Genomic DNA, 19,230 nt, shown 5'->3' with positions numbered 1-19,230 from the left:
ATGGGAAGAGCTAGAGGCGAAAATCGTGGAGAGCCATCAAATCCACTACCAGCAGACTCGCCCCCAAATGCGCCGGATCCAATGCTAGCAATGTACAACTTACTCACAGAGATGAGAGAGGAAATGCGCAGGGGGTTGGAGAAACAGAATGATGAGATAGTGAAAATAAGAAAGGAAAACGAAGAGCTCAGGCAAAGGTTAGGCGAGCGTGCGGAGACTGAGGAAGGCCCAGGGGCAGAGCAGAGTAGCGACCATCCTGTTCGAGCGGCAAGAACGGAGGTAGATTGGACTAAAGATTCAGCAGCGATAAAAACGCAGCAGGGAAGCTCCGAAGTTAAAGAAACCATGACGAGGAAGGAAGTGGAGGAGATGCTCAAAAGGAGGGATGAGGAAGTCGCGCGAGGAAAGGATCCCGCGCAAAAGGTACGGAACGCAATTCGGGAACTCAAAGGGACACCATTCTCGCAGGCGATAATGAAGTCGGAACCACCCAGGTCGTTCCACATGCCAAAGTTTGAAACTTATGACGGGACGCGAGACCCCATGGACCATATACTGCACTACAGAAGTCAAATGGTGCTGTACCAAAATGATGATCCGTTGCTCTGCAAGCTGTTTCCGTCAACCTTGAGGCTCGGGGCCATGATGTGGTTCCAGGCCTTACCAGCTGGGTCCATTACGAACTTTTCCGAGCTGGAAGAAGCGTTCGTTGAGCAGTTCGTGCACCTGCGAAGGAAGAAGGTCGGAGTTAACACTCTATTTAACCTTCGACAGGAGCCCGGGGAGAGTATTAGGTCGTTCGTAACCCGTTTTCGAACGAGAGCCCTGGACGTAGAGGGCATGGACGAGGCCACAGCATGCGCGGCGTGCATCGCTGCGGTGATCCCGGGAACACGGTTGCATGAGTCCTTGATCAAGTCTGACCCTACTCGTCTAGAAGATTTGTATGCGAAGGTGGAAAAGTACATCCTGGTGGAAGAATCTGTGAAGGGCAGAAGAAGAAGCACCCAGACGGTGGCTAACAGCGAAGGAGGAGTAGACGCTTCAAAGGTACCGACCCACCCCGGAGTGGAATGAAGTAAGAAAAGGCGGAGAGATTCGAACGAGCAGTCGTGGTGGAAAAGAGGCCGGGTGTATACCCCGCTCAACGAAAAACTATCCGTGATACTGAGGCGCATAAGGGGGGAGCCCGATTTCGTTCAGCCGCCACGGGGGTATAAGGGGAAACCCGGAAAACCATTCTGCGAGTATCATGAGGCTGAGGATCACCCTACTGAGGACTGCTACAGGCTGCGCCATATCATCCAGGATATGATCGATGCAGGGAAGCTCAAAGGTTATGTTTCCACGGGAGGAAGGAGAAGTGGGGAGACTACCGAGAGAGCTGAGCGAAAGCCCGAGCAAAGAAGGCCAGCTAAAGGAGGGTGTCGAGAGGCGGAAGAGCGCAGGATAATTCATACCATCACAGGATTATTAGGGGCCGAAGTGCCGTCTAGGCGTGAGATTCGGGAGAAGGTAAAAAAGATCCGACATATGGTCGGGGTTAACAGTGTGGCGTCAGGAGTACGGGTAGTTGGAACGACAAACCACGGAGCAGATCCCCGGGCAATCGTATTCACAGAAAGTGACCTAAGGGGGACGGCAGGGCCCCATCAGGACGCGTTAGTAATCGCGCTTCCAGTGGGAAACGTCGAGCTCCGAAGAATACTCGTGGATTCGGGGAGCGCGGTGGACATTCTCTTCCTAAGCGCGGCTAAGAGAATGGGGGTTTCAGGAAGTTTGGAGCCAACGCCTACCCTCGTCTATGGGTTCAACGGCGCCGCTAGCAGCTCGATAGGAGAAATCACACTCCCGATCTCAGCAGGGTCTAAAGTGGTAATGACAAGATTTGTGGTAATAGATGCAGACTCGGCTTATAACGCGATCTTGGGCCGGAGATGGATACACGAGATGAAGGCGGTCCCGTCGACCTATCATCAAGTTATTCGTTTCCCGGGTAAGGAAGAAAACTATGAGTAAAAGAGGTTCGAATTCTTCTTCTCTAAGCACATTACACTGATCATTTTGGCTGACTTGATCGTCGGAGTGGGCTGTTTTGCAGGTCCCCCCGAGCTTAAAGAGAAGGAAAGTGTAGTGCCATTTCGTGCATCTACAATGGTCAACAAAATTATTAGAGGGAAGCAACACATAATAAAGACTTCTTAAGTTCTTCACGAGAATACGTTGGCAATGTGTCTCATTGGCATCCAAGTATTTAGCACTTATATGCAAGTCTCTTTCCCTTAAAAGCAAGAAATTGAGGAAAGTGAGGGTATTTGAATTTAAGGAAACTTCTCCTATTTAATGTGGGACTACATTTTTAATGAAAGACTAAGGTTTTACATATCTAACCTTGAGGGGTTGGCTCAATGGCAATTTTGGACCAGTAAACAGTTAATGTCTGTAGGTTGTGAGTTCGATATCTAGTATAAGCATTAATTCCTCAGGAGCCACCCGCAAGGGCGTACCGTCACTTACCTGTTGCGTGTGATGTGCGGGCATTGTACACATGCCCAAGGACTAGTCCTTGGACAAGGCCATGGCCTATGAAGTGGGCAAAGCCTAAATACGGGCCCAATTCATTGTCTACAGGGATACCCGATTATCAAAAAAAAAAAAAACATTCTACATATCTCTACATAAATTTATTTAAAATGTCATTTTCCTGCCAAACTATTAGGGATTTTTATGACTTTAGAAACACAAATGATAGTCATTTAAAAAAAATGATAATATTAAATCATTTTGAAAATTTGTAATATTCTTATTTTAGACCTTTTGAAATTCTTATTTGAGTATGGATGTCAATGGGCAAATTGGAACCGATTATCCTTAATTTGTGTCTACATATTTCAATAGCGAAAGAAAATTATTAGGAATTAGAAACATTTGAATATAATGAATTCTAGTTATGGGTAACGTTCAATGGCCAACAGTTTGGCAGACACATTTTTCAAAACATGGGTTAGAGGTCTTGGAATGGGCTGATTTTTGGTGAGGATGATGTCTACGGTGAGGAGATTATCATCACCAAACATCAGCCCATTCCAAAACTTCTAACCCCATAAAAAATGATTTACAAAAAATGGACGGTTCACAATTTTTCAACTTGTAAACTAGGGCTAGAAGTTTTGGAATGAGCTGATTTTTGGTGAGGATGATCTCCTCACCGTAGAGATCATTCTCACCAAAAATCAGCCCATTCCAAGACCTCTAACCCATGTTTTGAAAAAGTGTTTGCCAAAATGTTTGCCAAACTGTTGGCCATTGAATGGGACCCTCTAGTTATAGCTAGTTTGGTATCCTAATTGCACCAATAGATTAATAACCGATATAGATACATGTATGTATAATAACAAGGATGTAAACCAATGAGTGCTAAATGCGGTGGTCATGACCTTCTTTCAAAAAGGGAGAGGTATTCAGTTCAAACCCCCTCATCAACTATCCATAGGGATTTATCTCGGCTTGCCTGATATGAGTAGATGGTGCTTTAATAGGCCAATTGCCTCACCCCCTAGTCGAGCCTAGAGGGCCGGAGACCACCACCATCTAAAAAAAAAAGAAAAAAAGATGTCAAATATTTCCAATTTTTTATAGATGAGAGTATCCAATATTTTATTATAACTGAAAATAATCGACCTATTGACACCACTATAGTTGAGAAATAAGATATTCTTTTGGTTTGTCATATGAATTTAATGTTATTACACTTTTGACACTTGGCTTCTTGATAAAATACTCAAAAGATTGCATGATTAACGGGAAAAAAAGAGAAAAAAAAATCAAATTTTCTTCAAGTCGACCATGGTTTGAACAGAGAATACCTCGATTAGGGTTTAGACTAAACTTCTCATATCCAAATCGAGTTGGCTTTGGACTAAGTATGTTTAATTTGAAACTCACATTGGACTTTAACCAACCCCAACCTTAACCAATTTGCTCAAGTTGTAACCTAATCAACTTCTCTCAGCGAAGATCGAATCCATGACCTCCTGCAAAGAGAGGGTAATTCAGCTCCCTAAACCTTATGAAGGGAGAAGGTCACACTATGAATGATTAATAGAGGAGGTTGAGGTTTTAAAGGTGTCCCTAGTTCCCTTATCAAAATAATGGAATAGTGATGCAAAGGAAATCCTTCCAAACAACCCCTTTCTCTATTTGAGTCGTGATACGCGCTAGAGGGTACGCAGTTGACGTGGCAAGTGTACAGAATAATAGATCTTTTTCTCCGGGATACACAAGGAAAAGATCTACGGTTCTGTGCACTTTCCACGTCAACCGCGTCATTAACATTTACATTTTAGCGCCTCCCTTCAAGTATGCGACTATGCGTAGGATAAGCTTCTCAACACACCTAGCTCAAGTTAGACAAGCCAATTAAAATCCCAAATTCCCCATTTTTTGCTCTGCAACAACGAGACGAGACCCTCATCTCCCCACCAAACGAATCTCTGCGAGAGAGTGAAAAAGAAAGAAAGAAAACTCTCTCTCTCTCTCTGATGTTCATCGATGGATCTCAACAGATGGTCTGAAATACAACAACATCCACCAAATCCAAACATTTCAACCTACGCATACCCCCAATTCTACAATGCACCGCAGTCCTCCTACGCCAATTACTCTTACTACAACCCCTCTCACCAAATCCAAAACCCTAATACAGGTCAAATTCAATCCACCCAATTCGATGCCAGCCTCGATTCTAGTGTCAGGCCACCAGGTACCGATTCTTATGCCCACATTAACTCGAACCACCCTCCCCATATCGGTTACGAAGGCCAGCCGACTGTTTCTTATGGTCACCAGTCGGCTCAGGTGGGTCAGCTATTAGAGGCAACCAATTATCAGGACCCAAGCGTTGCGCAGAACTGGGACTCGATTCAGCATTACGGAGATGATCCTCTTAGTTATCCAGTTGTAAGTGTTCTTCACCTCATTATCTGAAAATGTCAACATTTCTATCTAATTATGAGAAATTTAGGTTTTTTGAGTGTTTTGGATACTGGGTTTTTTGTTTGAGAGTAATGGGTTTTGAGATGAACTTATGGGTTATTCTATTTGTTTAGGAATAGTTTTTTCTATTTTTTATTTTTAGTTTGGGTTTGATTTGTTAGTGATGAAATTTTGGGTTGCATGGCCATGTGTTGTTTATGCACCTGTGTAATTGTGTTTCATTGAATCTGAAAATGCATTATTATTTTTTGCTAATTTTTATGGGATTAATGAGTTTCGGACTAACTCTTTTTATTGATTTTTTGGTTATAAGTTACCTTTGGGTGTATTCACATGTTGATCTTTTTACTAGTATTTGCTTGGAGTAAGTGGTTCCGGGTTAGAGCATGTACCACATTTAAAAAAAATAAAAAAATAAAATAATAAAATAATAAAATAATAAAATAATAAAATAAAATTCATGTGTGTGTGGGCGGGCGGGCAGGCTCATTTCCTTGTCTTTTCCCTATCAGTTTAAAAGAAGTTCACAAGTGATTTGGTATTTCATTTTTTGCATGTATTTTGTGATGTTTGTGTACAACAGATACATGCACTCTTGTGTACATAGTCTATATATAAGGGTGTTGTTGGTTGGTGGGGGTATTTATACATGTGTGGATATATTAGTACTTGTGCATAACTATGAGTAGCTCAGCAGTGTAGTTAGCTTTGTCGTCTGTGATTATATATACAGGCATGACACATGCATGGATGCATATATATCCCACTCCACAAAATACACACCTCATTCATATAAAGTTGTAAACTTACATGCTCATATGTATATATATCTGGATTGTATGTATAGGGTTGAACATAGTACAACCCATTGGCTCTTAAATACATGAGAATAATGCACCCCTTTAATCTCTGATTGACGACATAAGATACTTATGTGAAATAGTTGTAGTAAATTTTTGTACTCTGTTTTCTACGATTCAAAATCAATCTCTTGTGATCCTGCCGCAGGCGATAAAATCACAGAACACGAAGACAATAGTGTCAACGAGTTTAACCAATGATGTTATAAAAGGGACTCCAAAGAAAACCAAGATAATGCAATCTATGCGATGTGAGGTTTGCAAGATTGATTGTAATAGTAAAGATGTCCTTGATCGACATATATTGGGAAAGAAACACAACAGGAATCTACTGAGTAAAGTCTCTGTTGTACATGCTGTTGCACCAACATCCAAGAATCCAAGGACCACCAAGAAAAGAAGTTTTCCTGGTGAGGATTTGGAGGTGAAAAGACGGAAGCTTATGGAAAGTGGAACAACAGTTGATTCTGTGACGGTGTGCACCATATGCAACGTGGTGTGCAATAGCCAAACAGTGTTCAATTTCCATCTCAGGGGGAAAAAGCATGCTTTTCAGGTGAAGAAATTGGAAGCACAACTTTAGTTGTATAAATATTTTCCTGAGTGCTTCCCCTGTTCTCGAATTTCTCACTTGCTTCCTACACTCTTACCACCAACTTACTTACACCTTGATTTAACCCAGACAAGATCACCTCAACTAGTTTGCATAATTTTTTATAGATGTTTACATATACATGAGTCAGTTTACTTATATAAAATGCATGAGGTATTTTCTAGATCACACTTCTTATTGGTCAATCTTTATTAAACAAGCTAATGAGAGGACCCAGTCAATAGGTCCAGTCCAGAAAATCAACAGTTCAAGACTATGGATGAGTTCGGTCCCAAAACATAGATTATAATCCTTACTCTGTATTGGCTTTCCTCTTGGCAACGACAAATAAATGCCATGACTTAGTAGGCTCAATATTGGGTGATCTCTTCACCATAATATTCCATAACACACACTCAACATTTCTTTACCTTTTATGACGATGATGACGACAATAATTAAATTCCTTGGCGACAAACTTCCATGTATGAAACATGGTGGAGTGTGTATTTTTTCCTTGAAGCTTCGTGGACCCAGAACCGTAATAAGAGCTGTGCTATGTTTTTGGACGGCTACAAACTACCAGTATCATATTAGAGGAACATTGGGGAATCTGGTCCTGCTATTTGTCAGTACTAATAATTGATTTGTGTATATTTAAATTTCTACATCATAATAATGTTATAGCCTGTTATGTAAGATTACCAATAGGTTACCACCTAAATAATGTCTTTACCAGGAATAGACCCCAAACCCCAGTAAGGTCATATCCTGTATTGCCCAAATTAATATATTCACCACTGTGAATGTTTTCACCACAATTTTGACTCGATCTTTAGATGGGTAAGTAGTCATTAGTCCTTTGTATGTGATGGATATTGTAAATTAAGTTACATTTCCATTGAGCCTCTAGATTAATTTGAATTTTGTGGTCTATGAATATTAGAACATCGCAAGACTGATCATTCACCAATGTTCTTAAGGGGATTGTCATCTGCTATATGTTCTCCACTATATTCTATATTTGCATGTACTTTTCTCATTAAGACACCAATCATAGAGGGGCTTGGTTTTTTTTTTTTTTTTGGACACAAACCTGATCAATATATCTTATCTACACTACTTATCAAAAAAAAAAAAAAAAGTGCATCTTATCTAGACTACGGTCCCCTCTACGAAAAATGTAGTTCTTTTCCTTGAGCCTCAACAATAGAAAATGCATTAATTTTCACAGCAAGGCCAAGGCCCTCTAGTGCCAAACAGTCTATCTGTTCAATCTTCGAAGGACTGAGGTAGCCTGGTGGATTGGATGGAAACAAGTTGTCATCATGGAGGGATGGGGGGTTATAGATTTTGTGTTATGATCGACACTGGTGCATCATGTCTCGCTGTGGGATAGTTACAGAACATTATAGCTTTGAAGCTTGTCTGCTTTATGCATGTTGTCTTGTCTTCAATATGTCGATGCTTTTGTTTCTGTTGTTTATTTGAGTATTTTCCTTATTTTATTATCTGTTCAAAAATCAATCCCTCATGGTTACTGGCAGGCTGGAATAGGAGCACTAAATGGAGTGGCACCCTTGGTGCCTGCAAATCCAAATCCCACTTTCTGGACTAACCCAGTGATTCAGCCTCCTTTCAATACCGCCAAGCGATGGGGACCGAAGAAAACCAAGCTTGTGCAATCCATGTGGTGTGAGATCTGCAAGATTGACTGTAACAGCAAGGATGTCCTAGACAAACACAAATTGGGAAAGAAACACAAGAACATGGAGAAACTAGAAGAATTGAAGAAAACTACCAATACCTCTGTTCCCACCGCTGCCCATACAACAAATAATCCAATAATTGGCCCACAAGAAAACCCATTAGGAGACAAAGGCAAGACCGTTACCGTCCAACAATCAAGGAAGAAGCCGGCCTCTTCAGCACCCGTAGAGGATGTGGAGACAAAGAAACGGAAGCTCTTGGAAGGTGGGGCAGCATCAGATGCAGTGAGGATTTGCACAATATGCAATGTCGCGTGCAATAGTCCGACAGTATTCACTTTTCATCTTTCTGGACAAAAGCATGCTGCCATGGTGAAGAAACAAGCAGAGACTAGTAGAATGGCTGCCCCTGGCCCACGGGTGGTGACCGCTTCCTAAAGATGGGTGGCATGAAACAAAATGAATTTTTTTTGTTAATGGGGTTAGATTTGGTGTCTTGTTAGATCATCTGTTTACCCTTTTCAGAAAGATCATTGTAACCATTTTCTATCTGATAATCCAATCCTAACCTTTATTTTCAAATTAACATGGAATGTCGTGTTGGGTGGGTGGGTGGGGGACTGAACTTCCCACTTTTGTGTTTGTATATGTGCGTGCGCTCGTGGGTGTGTTAGGCAAGTAAGGGGTTGATGGTTGGCGTCAGGTTGGGTTCAATGAGATTTGAACTAAGGTCATGGAATAGAAACTGCACATGCCTTGCCAATTTAGCCAAGTCGGGGCTTCTTTTTCCTGATTTTTTTTGTTTATTGGTTTGGGTTGTGTCTATTTCTTTCATAATTCTCTGGTTGTCCATTTCTTTGATTGGGAGGATGGTGGGGTCTATTTGGATTTTTTATTCTTTCTCCTGTTCTGCAATCGTGGAAACTCATTGTTTAAGCTTTCAAAAATGGTCAATATTACAGTAGCTCATGTGGTGCACATACAAGGTACTTTTAACTCATCATTTGTTATTTCATGTTCTTCACATAGCAATTGGAGATATGTGTAAGATCCCATATGTTGTGATTGGAGACATGTGTGGAACCCTTATTTTATGGTTGGAGTTATTATAAGTGGGACCCATATTTTACAATTAAAAAATCAATCAAGGGACTAAGATGATTGATTCATACTCCATGCATGAGAACATATCAATGAGGGGATTTAGCCCAAATAAACAGAAAAAAAAGTTAATTAACTCTCACTCTCCACTCTTGGTGGTGGTGGAACTTCAAAGAGATGACTCTTCATGATGCAACTCTACCAACCAAACATTCATTATTATAAATCTAAATTATATAATTGGAAAATGCTGAACTGACTTCCTTCAGATGTCAAGCTGATATGGCAGTGTCCAGATCATCATATATTTTTTTCCTTGTATCTCAAGGAAAGAAATCTATGGTTTTGTACACACTGCCAACTCAATGTAGTGTTGAGCACAGTGTCAAAGGAAATCAGCTTAAAACAACTATATATAATTTAACTCAATCAACTTAAATGTAGCCGACAAACAAAATGACTGAGAATCGATGTGTATTCGAATCATTGGAGCTTGTTATCATTAATATACTTGCATTTGTGGCGTTATTATTTCTATATCAAATACTCAACGCTCCATGTGTTCGAAAAGATCAAAATTGATAGTTGTACCAATATCACATAACTCAAATTAATGCTTGATGGCTATCATTATAAGATATGATGATCATGCAACCAATCAAGTAAATGGATGAAAAAGGAGCTTGAGTTTTTGGTGGATCTTGAATTTCTCTAGTCCAAAAAGGTTGTGCTGTTCAAACAATCTAAACCATCTTATTGATCTAGGGTTAAAAGTAAATCAAATTGATTGGGAATAATGATGCTCATTCTTTTCCAACAATCATATTCAATAGAGTGGTTCGACACCAAAATTTGAATCTCACAAATACTTCTCCACTTGTACAGTTAAACTTGATATAATCAAGGCCTCTTGATTATATATTCTTATGAAATCCTTTAATCAATATTTTAAATAACATGCATGTGCCACTAATTCTCGTGATTAGTGGGCTACATATATGTTTAGTTCGTCCTGTAATCAGAGAAGGCAAAGTAAAAGTGATTCTGACTCTAAAATTTTGATTTAAAAAATACCCTCACTTTAACGTTTAAACTTAATATTATCGAGATCATTTAGGGAAAATCAAAGAGAATGGTAAATACAAGTGTCCAAAATAAAAAATATTCTTTTTTACCCTGTAATCATTAAAATCATACTTTAATTAATATTTTAAATAACAAATAAGCCCTTTAGAAATATGTGCGTTCGCACCCGCGTTTGACTAACTTGACTCACGAGTCAATCCGGGACCTCTCGAGACTATCCGTACGGAAAATGTCGGTCCGAGGAATTGCGAACCGACTGACGATGAATTGAAAACGATTAGTTACGCGCCCACCGAATAATGACGAGTCATCCTCATATGACTAAACATGACGTAGGCCTTCTTTATTAACGACACGTGTATAGTAAAGAAAATGTCTTTTTTTTATCTTGAAAAAAAGCTGAATAACGCTAAGACCGAAGCAACCTCGAAATTAGCGATAGTCACGGCGCCACTTTAGTTTCAGAAAGAATTTGGTGTTGTCGTCCTAAGGAGAACATCTTCCCTAGATCCAATGCGTTGACAATCATTATCATCGGGATTCGAGTATTTGGATATTTTAATGATGAATATTTGGAAACGTGTGAGATTTCGTTTGTGATCAGTGAACGTGGAACACAAATTTCAATTTTTTCTTTAAAGAAAGAATTGAGTTTTTATTGCCACACCAAATTTTACTAACAGCACCCCAAGGTGTGTGTTAGCTTTATTGTGAATTTACATATGAATTAAGATGTTGTTAACAAAAGTTGGCGTGGTAATAAAAGATCTAAAAGAATAATACTGAGGCTGCTTAAACACGATTCATTTTAATATTCATAATTTCATGATAAAATTATTTAAAATTCTAAATTATTATTTTATATAAATTTATTTTCATAATTTTAATATTATCAAAATGATTAATAAATGGTGACAACATTCATGATGTTGTGTAGGGCTCATTAAACCCAAAGCTAAGTTTGTTTGACATACCGCAAAGCAACTTGGAATTATTGATATCGTTTTGGATGATCTAATGGTATATGTACACTTCAGATATCATTCTTACAAAAACATAAACACATTTTTTATTCTCAACTTTCATGAAAAATTGATTTGAAATTTCAAAAAAATTAATGTGTAAATTTAAATCATTATTTTGAGAATTTACAGGGGCGGAGCCAAGATTTTGCCCATGTGGGGGCAATCAAGAATAGAATTTTTTTTTAGGGGACAACTAAGAGTGAAAAAAAATAGTTGTGGGGGCAACTAAAAGTGAAAAGAAATTTTGTGGGGGCAATAGTGACATATATATTTTTTTTATTTGTGTTAAAATATGTCGCAATAGTTCACTAATCCATAGAATTTTGAAAATTCTTGTGGGGGCAAGTGCTCCCCATAACCCTCATTGTAAATCCGCCCTTGAGAATTTATATTAGAATAGATTGATTTATTATTGTTTTTTTGTGTGAAAATGGTTGTCATGTTCAACATTAATCCTTTTATTGTTGGACAAAACTATCAATGAACAAGTTTAGGTTAGACTTAGTTAATTCCTAACTTGGCCCTAAGGAAGTGAGCTTTACATTAGACAAGTCTTACATCTCTATTGAGCAAAAGTCTACTAACCCTACTTCATCCCTAGTGACTCGTGTTGAATTCAACATTTTAAATTAAAAATATTATATTTTTAAAATAAATTTTCGTTGATTATCTAATCAAATCTAGAATTAGTTTATCCTTTATTGTCATAAATGAGTAATTGTAATATCTTTTACTTTTAATTGAATTTTAATATAAAAGCACACATTTAACTACATCTTATAAATATATATCTATAAAATACAATAAGGGTTTGGATCAAAAACTATTAAACCCTAGTCCAACCTGAATTTGATTTGATTAAAATATTTTGAAACTTGAGCCTTCTTTTGGGCTCGATATCAATCCCCTAGCCGTTATTTTTTCAGGTGGGCGAGCGGTTGAATTGACACCCTTATGGTTGGATTCGTTCAACATGCAAATTTGACTATACGGTGTCCTATCCGCTCCTATAAAATAGGATAGGTGTCTACGTGGTACCTTTTAGTTGGGGTTTAAAACATCTCGGACTCCTAATCAAGCCGTTAACGCAGACCAATGCATTTATTTCCTAACCAAATTGTGAATGGCGATTGAAGCCGTTAGCTTACCTCAAAGTTGCCTAGCTTGCTATACATCAACCAAATGAGCTTAAGTTCCATGCCCTCACACGTGGGAATTTTGAAATGTAAAAATCTCCAAAGATTGAGATAGATTCTGAGAAAAGGTACAATATATAAAAACTTAAGACATCACAACCTTAAAAAGATAAATACCTAATTATAATATTTTTCATATACATAGGTGACTACCAAGAAAAAATTAGGGTTTTTTCAGGCCCCTACACGTGCTTGTCAGCTAGTCTACATTCTGGGTTCAAACTTAAGAAAACTAAGAAATCAAATATTTTCTCAACTATGTAATGGTAAGATACATATGATTTAAGAATACTCCTCAATCATACTTACACGTGTGACCAATATTCAATTATCCATTCCTAAACAGATAAAGTTTAGCTATATGAAAGTTAGTAGCATCTCAGATGATCATGCATGTGGGCGATCGGTGTGAAAACTATCGTCTAGGAAATCAAGGAGGATACACATACATTATCGCAGCGGGCATTTGGGTAGAACCGAAGAATCCATATCTCGATAGAAAATAGTATATCGTGGTGATCATTAGTGAAAAATTCCTCTTGGAGGGCAGAATCCATCCAGATCCCATGGCCATGACTCTACAACGTCTATGATGAATGGCCTGCGAACAAATATATAATTCAATATAGAAAACACAAATTAGTGTATATCTAAAATCCCAAATTCTAAATGAAGAATAATTTTATGATAATGTGATACAACCCTCGATCGCAACTTGATGATCAAATCACCAAAATAAATAAAAATATAAATAAGATGAGAGATTGATCTGATTTGAGGCAGATTAGACTTCTTGACCAATTCGGGATATGGTAAATCTACTAACTTGATTTTATTCTAAATTAACCCTAATTCAAATCTAATAAAATTCCTAATCTAAATCCTAATCAACTAACAATACTACTATGTAGCAAGACCTATCGTATTATCGTACTCCCCCACTAGTATAATCAAGGTACATATATAATGGTAATTAACTTGCTTCCTTGATTAGAAGAAAAAAAGAAGTTCCATTGAAGATGATGAAATTTCTTACAAGTAGTTTCATCTAATCTAAGGATACAATTTATGAGATATAAACTTGATCTTCCTTAACAAGTCATAAGTCACAAAACCTCATAAAACAAAGTGCAGTGATAAGTAAAAAACACAATTTGAATAATTGAGGACATATTATGATAAGGTAGGCCATGAGCACTAATTGTAGTTTTTAAGAGATAAAGATCAAATCACATTAAACAATATGCCAGAAATGATGCATGGCCTCAAATAATCAAGCATACAGCAAATCCATGATCAACTAATATTATTACAGTCATTATCATCATCATCTCTTCATATATAGTTTTTTGTATAATTGTTTGAAATTAAGTTAAGTGTTAATCAACTTAACAACAATCCATATTGATCACGCACTTTGTCAAGTAGTTCAAAGCCACACCCTTCAAAACAATGATGTGAAACACCAACCTATAGAACATAAAGCCCCACATCAAATTTTTTCACGACACACCAGACAAATGAAATTAAATATGGAGTCTAGTGTACGGAAAACCATATACAATTTTTTTTTATTGACCACACTCCCATATTTTCTCTTTTTTATCCTTCAAACAAGCTCTTAGATTCAGGTATTCTCTCAGGTGATAAAAGGTCTTCATGATCTAAAGAGAAACTGATTAAGCAACAAGTGTTTGAAAAAACAAAAAAAAAATCAAAGTTGGGTGCTATTGAATTGTCGTCACAGTCCTCTAAGAAAGAATGCACATAGTGCACCTGCATGGTAGTAGCATTTCCTGAAATCTTCTTATTCTTCTATGCAAAATCCCTCATAATTTTTTTAATGGGAAAATGGTGTCAGTTTGAATAACTGTAACAATCCTTTCTTTAAACATTTCTGCACCATTTGCTGGATTTTTTTTACTATCCAAAAGAATATAATTTGTCAGAAATTAAAGTCACCCCAGATAAGATCTCTTGAATGATGGGTTCAATAACCACCAGCCATGTGTGTTAGATATAACAATCGTGAACTTTAAACATTTCCTTATGTGGTACCATGGCTTCTACTATCACCAGCAAACTAGGGACGGACTAGTTGCACGTCACCTTGTAACGATTGCACTCCAACCTAAAAAAAAGGCTTATTTTTTGTGTTTTTTCTAACTTCTTTTTTCAATCTGATCCTTATTTTGTTACACTTGCACCTCCTTGAAAGAATTTTACATCGATAATGAAGATAAAGAACCCATCATTAGTAGGAGCTCCTGCACATTTTCATCGATAATCATGAAACTTTGAAAATGCATTTATATTAGTGTTTATGAAGCTTTGGTGCAGTGGTTCCTATCTGATTTTCAAGAAGAAGAAGAGTACAACCTTTTGTTCTTGGGAGTGCAATAGTAACAATGGAGAGAGAATTTTTTAAGTGGGGCGCAACTGGTACTAAGTGATGCGCAACTAGTTGGTCCGTAAAACAATATTCCTATTTATTTCCCCACTTAGTGGACATCGATAAAAAGAAGAAAAGTAGCTAATTTAGATATACCCCTGGGGTTTTGGTGAATATTTGTGGTGCGCCAGCTTTAAACAGTTGACATATCTCTTGATCAGTCTTTTATGAGAGACTAATAGAAAAGGAACAAAATACCATTCTCGTAGACCTCTTGCCAAAACCTTGGTTTTTTTTACCAAAACCCCAATGTCTTCAATCTTGGGTTTTAATGACAAGATCGACACTTTTTCCCTATATGATTTAGTTAATAATTCAATTTCCTTTACTATATATATAAATCAATGAGGAAAGAAATAAATAGATGATGTTTTGACCCTATGATTGTGCCAAATAAATCAAGGTTTGAAAGTGATAGATTTTTTAGGGAAATATCAACAGTTATTTTATTTTAGTTTTTTAAAGTTTATACCCTATAGATTGAATAGGTTGAAGAAAGATAGATGGTTTTTAAGGAAAAAATAAATAAAAAATCAAGGGGTTTTAATTTGACAAGAGTTTGAAGAAGAGGGTATTTCCATCATTTTCTGTTAGGGTTTGGGGTTTAGGGTTTAGGGCATGTTTCAGGTGTGGTACGAATGTCATCATTTTGAAAAAACAGAGGGTATCTTACATATTCACATAAACCCGAAGGGGTGTGTTTAAATTACCTAACAAACATCATGAAAGTGAAATAAGTTTAAAAAAAAAGAAGCAATTACTTCAATAAATTCATACCGTACTTTCTTCTTCATCTGCGCATTCCAGCAGGCACAATATCATCCAACAATCCATAATCAGTTGCAAGCTGAGGAGCTGTATCAGTAAGAACTTGTGCTGTGGACCCTACTTCATGTTGGAGATGATGTGATTGTCGCCTGACATGATCAAATGGATGAGCTCCAATGGGGTATTGCACCCCTGGAACATACATCTGTGGGATTGAACTAATAGAGTTCATACGCCCAGCAAAGATGGCGGCCTCATGAGAAAGGATACCACCACGGGGGAAGCTGACAGTGTGGTGACAGTGTTGACCTTCGTATGTGGTGATTACAACAGTAGGATCTTTAGAGGAGCGTTCAACCCTCTTCTTTACTGTGCATTTGCTGTTTGTACAGCGATAATAGCTCCTGTGGAATCAAATAGTTAAATAGATAGGGTTAATGTCCTTCAAGGGTTTCTTTTCTTTCTGAGTATTCTAATGGATTTCTTCTCAAACTATGTTAAATGGGTAAAAAATCTTCATGCTTATAGTTTGCTAGTTAAACTTTTCCGCTCTATCTTGATTATTATTTATCAAGTATATTAATTATCTGTTTCTTTTGATTAATTTTTTTTTTTTTTGGCATTTCTATAACTCATTGAATTGTAAAATAAAAAATAAAATAACCAACCAAAGTTACAAGTAGATTCTGATTAGTTTATTTTGATTTAATATAATATAAATTTCTACAAATCTGAATTTTAAAAGAGAAAAGAAAATTAACTGATGCAGCTAGTTCATATGATATCTCTCTCTAAAAAATTGAAATTGGGGAGCAGATACCACTGCTCTTAATTGTAAAGTAAGTCTTAAAAAATTAAGAAAGAGAAAAAATATAGAAATGCCAAAGAAAAGAAAACAAAAGAAAAAGGAAACCATTTTCCATCTGATCATGCAAAGTGTAAAATTAAGAAGTTCTATGTAAAATTAAGGTCAAGAATAACCTATACAAAGAATAAAGTAAAATAAATAATTCCACATTAAAACCTAAAAGAATTTTGACATACCAAAGAAAGTAGAAGGTAAGAACTGTTCATGAAAAACAACATAAACTTACAAATGGATGTACTAAAGGAAGGATGTATGCACTCATTAAGGGGGAAAAGAAGGAAAACTAATAAAAAAAGAAAAGAATATTGAGAACACAAGAGTTTAATCTTGAGCCATTCCCAATTGAAAAATGGGAACCCATGTAAATTCAGTAGAGAAGTATGAAACCTTGGGTATGGGCTATTTTTAACGGCCTTCTGTCCGTACTTCCGCCATCTATAGCCATCTTCAAGATGATCGACATCACTCTTAGTCATGAATGCAACCCGGGATTGGCGGGTTCGCTTTTGCCCCTTCTTTCTACCCTTACTCCTACACAAAATTTTACCTACAAATATCAAATTAAACAAAGAACTAACAAAAAGAAGAAGAAAAAAAAAAAACAGATTCAATGTAAAAATAAAAATAACTCCCTAAATGCAAATTAATAAGGAAAATATATATTTTCACTTAGATAAGAACAATTAATCATATAAAAATCCAAGAAATTTATAAAAGTATGTATATTTCATGGAATGATATGTTGAGGGTCACCTACTGAAATGCCAAATTAAGGTGCTCAAATCAGATTAACTCGCACATCTTTCTGCATACTGCTTTAGAGACTACTGCGAGTTCAGTTGTGTTCTAAGTGAAGGTCAATCAATCTAATTATCACGAATTCATGAATATTGGTCCAATTAATTGTTCCAAAAACTAAATCCAATAAACAAACCTCTACAATTTGGTTATAATTAGAGGTTTGTTTATTTACGCCAAAATTGTAGTGTTCATTTGATGAACATTAATATGCTTAGATTACAAACAAATACTTTCATGTCTTCATGTTTACAATTTGGTTATATAATTTAAAGGAAAGAGAAAAATTAACAAATACCCATCAAATATAACCACCAAATTAAAACTTAATGAGAAGCAACTAATTTGAAGTTACCAAATGCATGAATAAGGAATTTTAAGAAAAAAAAAAAAACTATCAATCAAAGTTAAACAAACACCAACATTTGATGAGTTGAGCAGATAAAAAGCTGATATCACACTGTTAATGGATGCATGAACAAGGCAGTTTTGCATCACAAATTAAAGAAACTACATTACAGAAGTAAATAAAATAAAATAAAAACAGTCTTGAAAGTGCTTTTTTTTATTTTTTATTTTATTTTAAGAAAAATAACATTTTGTTGCCGTATTTAATAAAAAGACACACAACGCAATTCCCGCCGCAACAAGGGCTACAAAAATAACTAAAATACCCCTCGAATTTACATAATTTGCCCCTACCGACTTTCAGATGCGCTCAAGCTTTTTGGGGTTTCTAGAAAACGTGGATTGATATTTCCCTCGAAAAAGCTTTAAAATTTTAAATATTCATTCATTTTTATTTTTATTTTTAATTTTCTGTGAAAAGAACATATAATTGCCTCTTAACAAACTACTAATTACGATTCTGCCACTGAGAAGAACCCTGAATCCCGGATAATATAAAAAACCACGACTCACGGTTTGTCCGGCGGTTTTCCGTCAGATCCCGTCGATTTCTCCGGCTGCTCATCGCTAGAGCTTGAAGATACCGAGGGATTCGACGTGGAAGCATCTCCGGATTTATCAACCGATCCAGTCGGAATCACCTGGTTAAAACATGAAGAAGAGTGGTTTTCCGGCAATGGAAAGCTTCTCGTCAAATCTGTTCCCTGGTCCAAATCGATCTGATCGAAATCCATAAAACTGCTTGTTTCTTGACTCCGATCTCTCTCAGGCTCCAGATTCCATCCGAATTCTCTCAGAATACTACTTTCGCCTTCACTGCAGAAGAAGTTAGTGGACTTCATCCAACTTGAGTATCCAACTGTATCTGTTTCTGGTTTCAGATTCTTCTCCTCATCCATGAACGATCGATCGAATCTGAATTTCTACTAAGATCTGGTCCGAAAAAGATCAGAATTCGAGATTCTCGGAACGAATTGTGTCAGATTCTGACCAAGACTAACGAACGCACGACAGAGATAGAGCGAGAGAGGTTAGGGTTTTTTGAGGTTTAGCTTTTCTATCTCTATGGTGGAAACGACGCGTAGTTTTTGAACACTTTTTGAAGGCTTTGAAAGCGTTGTCCCGTCAACTCACTCTCTCTCTCTCTCTCACTAAAATGAATGAATGGCAGACGAAGAAAACGAAAAGAAGGATAAGTTTTTAGTAAAAAAAAAAAAAACTCGCCGTCAACTTCCATCGTACGGAACTATAGTATTTTAATTTTATTTTAAGAAAAAAAAAGAATTATTGTATTTCTAACGAGAGCATGGTGCGTAGGTGCGCACGTAAGCTTTTCTTAATGTTTGTTCATGTAAAGGTCCAACAACAACAA

The 19,230-nt window shown here is 37.0% G+C and overlaps 3 protein-coding genes across 4 annotated transcripts; 2 read left to right on the top strand and 1 right to left on the bottom strand.

Annotated features, from left to right (window-relative positions):
- Positions 1 to 2,019, top strand: LOC147399168 (uncharacterized). The gene is made up of 2 exons (XM_086446791.1): positions 1 to 1,050; positions 1,204 to 2,019. Exons 1-2 carry the CDS (start codon positions 1 to 3, stop codon positions 2,017 to 2,019), a joined length of 1,866 nt encoding a protein of 621 aa, XP_086302917.1.
- A 2,374-nt stretch (positions 2,020 to 4,393) lies between these two features.
- LOC147399167 (uncharacterized) lies at positions 4,394 to 8,764 on the top strand. Its single transcript, XM_086448625.1, has 3 exons — positions 4,394 to 4,959; positions 6,004 to 6,411; positions 7,995 to 8,764. Exons 1-3 carry the CDS (start codon positions 4,552 to 4,554, stop codon positions 8,592 to 8,594), a joined length of 1,416 nt encoding a protein of 471 aa, XP_086304751.1. The 5' UTR covers positions 4,394 to 4,551; the 3' UTR covers positions 8,595 to 8,764.
- A 3,885-nt stretch (positions 8,765 to 12,649) lies between these two features.
- On the bottom strand, positions 12,650 to 19,018 carry LOC147399166 (putative WRKY transcription factor 57). Of its 2 annotated transcripts, none has more exons than XM_086448623.1 (4): positions 18,372 to 19,018; positions 17,040 to 17,183; positions 15,799 to 16,188; positions 12,650 to 13,165 (listed from the first exon to the last, which is right to left on the bottom strand). In XM_086448623.1, exons 1-3 carry the CDS (start codon positions 18,755 to 18,757, stop codon positions 15,807 to 15,809), a joined length of 912 nt encoding a protein of 303 aa, XP_086304749.1. In that variant the 5' UTR covers positions 18,758 to 19,018; the 3' UTR covers positions 12,650 to 13,165; positions 15,799 to 15,806. The 2 variants fall into 2 exon arrangements, with proteins under 2 accessions (XP_086304749.1, XP_086304748.1); XM_086448622.1 differs by having other exon boundaries at positions 15,794 to 16,188; positions 18,372 to 19,017.
- Between the last annotated feature and the right edge of the window lie 212 nt (positions 19,019 to 19,230).

This window comes from Akebia trifoliata, chromosome 7 (genome assembly GCF_017979445.1).
Source record: "Akebia trifoliata isolate Shusen 1 chromosome 7, ASM1797944v1, whole genome shotgun sequence".
Taxonomy (NCBI): domain Eukaryota; kingdom Viridiplantae; phylum Streptophyta; class Magnoliopsida; order Ranunculales; family Lardizabalaceae; genus Akebia; species Akebia trifoliata.
The sequence above is the reverse complement of the archived record's forward strand: the minus strand, read 5'-3'. Positions and strand labels throughout refer to the sequence as shown.

Excerpts from the sequence above, each read along its gene's own strand:
- LOC147399168 (XM_086446791.1), top strand. The coding sequence starts at position 1 with ATGGGAAGAGCTAGAGGCGAAAATCGTGGAGAGCCATCAAATCCACTA. Across the intron at positions 1,051-1,203 it reads GAGGAGTAGACGCTTCAAAG|CCGCCACGGGGGTATAAGGG; the intron begins GTACCGACCCAC and ends GATTTCGTTCAG.
- LOC147399167 (XM_086448625.1), top strand. The coding sequence starts at position 4,552 with ATGGATCTCAACAGATGGTCTGAAATACAACAACATCCACCAAATCCA. Across the intron at positions 4,960-6,003 it reads ATCCTCTTAGTTATCCAGTT|GCGATAAAATCACAGAACAC; the intron begins GTAAGTGTTCTT and ends ATCCTGCCGCAG. Across the intron at positions 6,412-7,994 it reads GGAAAAAGCATGCTTTTCAG|GCTGGAATAGGAGCACTAAA; the intron begins GTGAAGAAATTG and ends GGTTACTGGCAG.
- LOC147399166 (XM_086448623.1), bottom strand. The coding sequence starts at position 18,757 with ATGGATGAGGAGAAGAATCTGAAACCAGAAACAGATACAGTTGGATAC. Across the intron at positions 17,184-18,371 it reads GGAAAACCGCCGGACAAACC|GAGTAAGGGTAGAAAGAAGG; the intron begins GTGAGTCGTGGT and ends AATTTTGTGTAG. Across the intron at positions 16,189-17,039 it reads AAAAATAGCCCATACCCAAG|GAGCTATTATCGCTGTACAA; the intron begins GTTTCATACTTC and ends TTGATTCCACAG.